The sequence below is a fragment of the Lipotes vexillifer genome, unplaced genomic scaffold (genome assembly GCF_000442215.2).
Source record: "Lipotes vexillifer unplaced genomic scaffold, Lipotes_vexillifer_v1.1 scaffold216, whole genome shotgun sequence".
NCBI lineage: Eukaryota > Metazoa > Chordata > Mammalia > Artiodactyla > Lipotidae > Lipotes > Lipotes vexillifer.
Window position 1 is genome coordinate 783,479 of NW_006779100.1, and position 6,564 is coordinate 790,042.

General features: G+C 48.4%; 1 protein-coding gene across 2 annotated transcripts in view; it reads right to left on the reverse strand.

Moving 5' to 3' along the window:
* RHBDL3 (rhomboid like 3) overlaps positions 1–6,564 on the reverse strand; it is a 43,934-nt gene that overhangs the window by 19,438 nt on the left and 17,932 nt on the right. For both annotated transcript variants that reach the window (XM_007452372.1, XM_007452373.1), the window contains 2 exons: positions 4,507–4,731; positions 1,190–1,338 (listed from right to left, as the gene is read on the reverse strand). In XM_007452372.1, coding sequence (XP_007452434.1) covers positions 1,190–1,338; positions 4,507–4,731 — 374 coding nt within the window. The remainder of the gene's footprint in view (positions 1–1,189; positions 1,339–4,506; positions 4,732–6,564) is intronic.

The window sequence follows — 6,564 nt, forward strand, 5'->3', positions numbered from 1 at the left end:
GCAGGAAGGGAGGCTCACAGTGGAGCTTCCTCTTGGCCACTGTGGGTCTTTCTGCCAAGGAAAGAGCCATGGGGGCCGGGATAATCCTCTTCCCATTGGCAATCCCAGGGACAGGCAGCCACAGGGCTTTTCCAGGCTTTTCCTTCACTTCTCGAGAAGTGTCTGTGGAATACACCGCAGAGGTCTGGTGTCTGGGGACTCTGATTTCCCAACTCCATGCTTCTACTATGTAAAAACAGCCTCCAGCCAAGACCATGCTCTTCAAGGGACTTGGACCCGGGTGGTCGCCTGGTCCTTATCGTGGGGTAGGAGGTACCAGTGAGAACTGATTGCACTCCAGGCCCCAGAAGAGGCCACACGGCTCTACAAACAGAAACTTTAAGTATTGCCAGAGTTCCTCAAGAAGACTCATGCCACCATATTGCAAAACCTCCTTTCAATAAATCTGTCCTTTATTTCACTTATGGGGCACTCACACACATGGTTTATGGACAGTGACTGGTGGTGGACCACATTTTCCTCTTTGCTTTGGCCACTAGGAAGTTCAGAATAAATTTATAACCCACTTACAGCAAGTACATAGCATCACATGCTGTGTACATGCTAAAAAGCTCTCTGCTGGCTTTTTAGCATTTTCCTCTCTCTATTTTCCCTTTCCCATACACTTTTTTAAAAAATAAATTTATTTATTTTATTTATTTATTTTTGGCTGCCTTGGGTCTCCGTTGCTGCGCACAAGCTTTCTCTAGTTGCAGCGAGCGGGGGCTGCTCTTCATTGCGGTGCACATGCTTCTCATTGCGGTGGCTTCTCTGGTTGAGGAGCACAGGCTCTAGGCACGCGGGCTTCAGTAGTGGTGGCACACGGGCTCAGGAGTTGCAGCTCGCAGGCTCTAGAGCACAGGCTCAGTAGTGGTGGCGCACGGGCTTAGCTGCTCCGCGGCATGTGGGATCTTCCCGGACTAGGGCTCAAACCTGTGTCCCCCTGCATCGGCAGGTGGACTCCCAACCACTGCGCCACCAGGGAAGGCCCTCCCATACACTCTTCATAATTTACTCATACAGTTTGGTATTAGATAAGTTTCAAGAAGCCACCTCAAATCCTGTGTCCAGGTAGATAAAAATAATATTTCAATCCAGGCTCTCTGGACCAGTTATTTTCCCACAGAGACTCTTGATAGAGTGTACTCACCCCGCATGCATGAAGATGTAGGTCAGGTAACGCCAAGCCTGTGCTCGGAGCTGTGGATGGTAAACCAGTGAGTTCTTCAGGTATCGTGGATGGGTGACCTGCAGCACAAATTGGTCCAGCGACACCCCATTATAGAGGAAAAAGGCAACCTGGATGAGAGCACAGAATGAAGAGAGCCTGTTACTAGGTGTGAAACTGCCCAGGAACCCCTATTGTGCTGACCTTTGGAATCCCTACGTTAGGAGGGACATCCCTACGACCAGAGCCAAGCTAGCTCTGCACCATCTCTTACCCCACTTCTGTTCGATTATTTTGTTAAATGTTCACAAAATGGTCTCATGGTCTCTGCCCACATTTCCTCGGTGTTAAGCAGGAAGGGTTTGTAGGATTTTAAACTTTAATTCAGATAATAACTCACATACCCACTTGGGGGCTGAGGCAATTCCACAAAAGTTGATTAAAAAAAAAAAACTGTGGTAAAATACACATAAGGTAAAATTTACCATCTTAACCATTTTAAGTGTACGGTTCAGTGGTATTAAATACATTCATAATGTGCAACCATCACCAACATCCATTTACAGTATTCTTTTCATCTCGTAAAACTGAAAGAAACTCTATACCCATTAAACATTAATTCCCATTCCCTGCCTCCCAGCCCCTGGCAATCACCATTCTGCTTTCTGTTTCTATGAATGTGACTACTCCAGGGACTGCATATAAGTGAAATCATACGGTATTTGTCTTTTGTGATTGGTTTATTTCACTCAGCATAACGTCATCAAGGTATAGCCCTGTTGTAACACATGACAGAATTTCCTTCCTAATAATCCTCTGTATGTATCTACCACATTTTGTTTATCCATTCATCTGTCAATGGACACTTGGGTTGCTTCCACCTTTTAGCTATTGTGAACAATGCTGCTATGAACATGGGTGTACAAATATCTCTTTGAACCCGTTTTCAATTCTTTTGGGTATACACCCAGAAGTGGAATTGCTGGACCATGTAATTCTGTTTAATTTTTTTGAGGAACTGCCATACTGTTTCCCACAGTGGCTGTACCATTTTCCATTCCCACCAACAGTACACAAGTGTTTCAATTTCTTTGAATTCTCACCAACACCTCACATAATTGTTCTTTTTTTTTTTTGGCTGCACTGTGTGTCATGCGGAACTTCCCCGACCAGGGATTGAACCTGTGCCCCCTGCAGTGGAAGTGTGGAGTCTTAACCACTGGACCGCCGGGTAAGTCCCACATAAGTTAATTTTAAAGATGACTGATGTGTACTTGTTTAAGCCCTAAGAGAGTAGTTATTTGAACTATTTTTTCCTGGAACTCTTTTTCTTTCTTTAAAAGTTGCACTGGGTCTTAGTTGCAGCAGGTGGGCTCCTTAGTTGCGGCTCGCCAGCTCCTTAGCTGTGGCAATGTGAACTCTTAGTTGCAGCATGTATGTGGGATCTAGTTCCCTGACGAGGGATAAAACCCAGACCCCCTTCACTGGGAGCACGCCACCAGGGAAGTCCCTTGGAACTCTTTCTAGAATGCAAAATTCACGTCCCTTAATTTTAAGGATGTCTCAGGTATTGATCTGGGCTATAGGAGTGATGTCTTCTCCAGTAATTGATAGGGGTTTTGCTCCTATACTAAATGGTCCCAAATTCTTGTGTTTCTTTACGGCTCAGGGTTGCTTTTACATTTTCTTTTGTCCTCTCCCGCAATGCCTGGGTGTCAGCAAGTTGTTGACCAGGCACTACAACAAGGTTCTTACTTCCTATTGTTGGTTGGTAGGGGGCCCCTTCTAGTAGCTTCCCACCATGTTCGCTCTGTTACGGACTCAGAAAACCAGGTTACTAGAACTGTATGTAAAACAAAAACCTTGGGCTTTAGTATAAGGACTCTGAAACAGTTATTTCATCATTTTCCAGTTTCTTCTAGATTGGTGGCTCGAGATTACACAGCTGAGGTTTCTGAAAACCTGAAACCAATCTGGACACAAGATCTGACTCCTCTGGATGACCTTGGGCAAATTATTTTAATTTACTGGTACTCAGTTTCCCCATCTGGAAACGGGGATACTAATTCTTACACTTCCACGGTGATCGTGAGGTTTAAAAATGATTAAGTACGTGAGGAGCAGGCATGCACTGAGGGAAGGCAGCTGTAATTAGTGTGTGGCTAAGCCCTCCTGGGCTGAGCCTGGGAATGGCTCAGGCCTCCCAGCAGCTGGACTCCCGGGGCTCTCTGGGAGCCGTTCTGTCCACCTAACACCGTGGGTGCAGGTGGCGTGGGAGCAAATACAGCTTCCAGGACAGCTTGTTATTATTGGCCCTCAAATAGAAGTTAATAAATAGACCAACACAGTAAGTGCTTGGAAAACAAGTCCAAGAATATCTCAGAAAAATCACAACTTCCAAATGTACTTGGATGAAGCCAGAACAACAGAGGAGCTCTAGCCTGCAGTCCAGATATTATGACTTAGAAAAAAAGAAGAGGGAAGCCATGAAGCATAATGATCCTGCAGTTTGATTCGGCAGGAACTTTACAAGAACATATGCCGGGGCGGTAAGTAGGCCCCTGGTTCTGGAAGAGAAACGACGGAGATTATAAAACGCCCAAGGGAAGCCAAGCATTGGTGCGTTCAAGAGCTGGGGCTGGGAGGCCCGCTGGTTCTTGGGCTGAGGAGCAGAAAGCATTCAGAGTTCCTCATACAGGAGCGCTGATTCAGAAGGTGGTACTCTGGATTCCGCTGCATAAGCATGAGACTTAGAATAACAATAGGTATGGATGATTTCCTAAGGGGAGAATGTTCTTGCAAGATACGTGAAGCCCACATCTACCTGTTCATATATGCTCCCTCCCATATGTATTTGTGCAATGCTTTTGTGTTCAGAAAGCACCACCTGCCGTTCTCTGGCTCTAAATAGGGGAGTCCTGTGGGAAAAGGAGGGCAGGTCTGGTTATTCCTACTTTACAGGTGTCCCAGGGGAGCACATGACTCGTCCCCGTTACTCACTCCCGGAGGAACTAAAAGAAGGTGTCTTCATGAGTTAGCCTGGCTAAATCCCCCAAATCAATGAACTACTGACATTGTTTTTGCTGCTGTTGGTTTTGGTGGAGGTGGCCACATGGGGATTTTGCTGCAGGGCATATTGCTTAAAGTAATGATCTTTGTAATCTCTCTATGGTCCGGGGGTTATAACAACACTTGCGTGCCCTGTAACAGGGCCTGACTTGCAGTGACTTGCCCTTCTCCTCGTGATCTCAGATATCCTCTTGACCCTCCAGCAGCCCCTTCCCCACCCTCGTCCTTGCCTCCAGCAGTGTTACTGTGATCATGAACCAGGGCGGTGGGCAGCAGGTGTAGCTGTCGTAGTACCACTTCCGGTCAGTCTCCCGGGGCAGGGTCTCGTATGCCACGTGGCGGATCAGTCGCTGGGAGAAGTTCAGCCCCTTCTCCTCCAGCAGGGCCTTGCTGCAGAGCCTGCGGTTGCCCTGCAGGATGGCCTGGCGGAAGCTGTTGGACCGCTTGTTGCTCATCTAAACAGGAAACAGGGCAGGGGAGCGGGGTCAGAACCGGAGTCTCAGGGGAGCCCCATCCCGTTTTCCCAGCCAGCACATTCCTTAGACCAACCAGGCCTGATTCTACCTTCCTCTTTCTTCTGCAATAATAGTTAACAAGAAGTTAAGTGTAATAGTTAACAAGAAGCAATATTCAATGAGCTCTTATGTGTCGGGGGCTGTTCTAAGCACATCACAGCTTGGCTCATTGATGCAACTAGTCTGCCTGCTAGATAAAGACCATGAATATCCCCATTCCACCAGACAGGAGACCAAAGCATAGAGAGTTTTAGGAATCCATCAAGTTCAAACCCAGTAGGGCTCCAGAGCCTGTATTCATATCCACTATACCTCGCTTCCACCCACCTGTCCATTATCCATCACAATTTCCTGAGCAACTACTAAGCATCAGGTGTTGCCAGACATGGGGATACAGTGGTGCTCAAGACAGATAAGTAACCAGCAATAAGTAATGGTTCAGAGTGAAGGCTGCTGCGGGAGCACACAGGAAAGAGTCCAACCCGGTCCCAAGGTAGTCAGGGAGGGCTTCCTGAAGGAGGTGGCACGACTGAGAACTGAAGGATAAGTAGGGGTCAGCATCCTCGGTCCCCGGAACCAGAACCCAAAGCTGTGCCTGTGGAAGATCATCAGCCCTGAGTGCCTCCAAGGGAACTGTGATGCTCAGGGAGCCCCAGGACTGGCCCCTCCCCAGGCAGAGTCCTGGCTGCCTCACCCAGCGGTCAACCTGACCCCCAGAGATCAGAGGCGGTCCTACTGACTTCCACCTCCCAAGGCTTCTGTTATCTCCCACCCACCCTCCACGAACACACTCCAGACCCTTCCTAGGGGGAGATGTCCTAAAGACACAGCTCTCCCAACCTCAGAGCTCACCCAGGGGCTGCTCTGTGGTTGCTGGGTGGGGATTATCAACATATTCCTGGGACTGTGGGCCCAGCAGGGACATCAGGTTAAAACTGAAGGCAGGAGTCCAGACAGGGCTGGGGAGGTGAGCCAGCCCAACCAAGGCACATGGGTTTGAAGCCCTGTCAGGGGGCAGGGAGCTGGGGAGGATCTGGGTTCAGACCAGGCCAGGTGGAACAAGCCTCCATCTGCAGTGCCCTGTCCCCTCTCCTGGGTTTGGCACACACCTGAAAAATCTGGCTTAAGCCTCCCCCATCCAGCAGGCCTTCCTGGATGAACCCCTTCCAACGATGCCCTATTCCCATCCTCTCCACGCCTGCAAAGCTTGGGTCTGGTTCTTAGTGGCTTGGCGGTTCTGTAAATGCGGATGGGACTTGGGGCTCCATGATCACTACAAGCCCAAGATAAGACCATGTCATCAAATTAGTCTGTAGCCGTCCTCTCCCCCAATCCCTGGATGTGTACATGCACATGTGCGTGTACCACACATATACTCACAAACAATACATCTGCAAGACTCGTGGTGGGAAGGAGCTCAGCATAAATACAGGAGAAGCAGTGTGTACACACATACACACTCACCATTCAGCTGTGCCCCGATGTGCCTAGAACTGTGCCAGGCACAGCAGCAGCCATGGTCTCTGGCCTCACGGAGCATACAGGAGAGACAGATGCATAAATGGCAGCAAAAGAGGATGTCATCTTCATTATTTGGTCCGTAGTATTATCCCCACGTTATAAAGACAGGGATGAGAGCTTGGAGAGCGTAAGTAATTTTCTCAAGGACCCACAGTTAGTAAATCACAGAGTCAGGATTCAAATCCAGATCTGTCTGACTCTGGAGCCCATGCTGGCTCATGTGGAGCTTTTTTTTTTTTTTTTTTTTTTTTG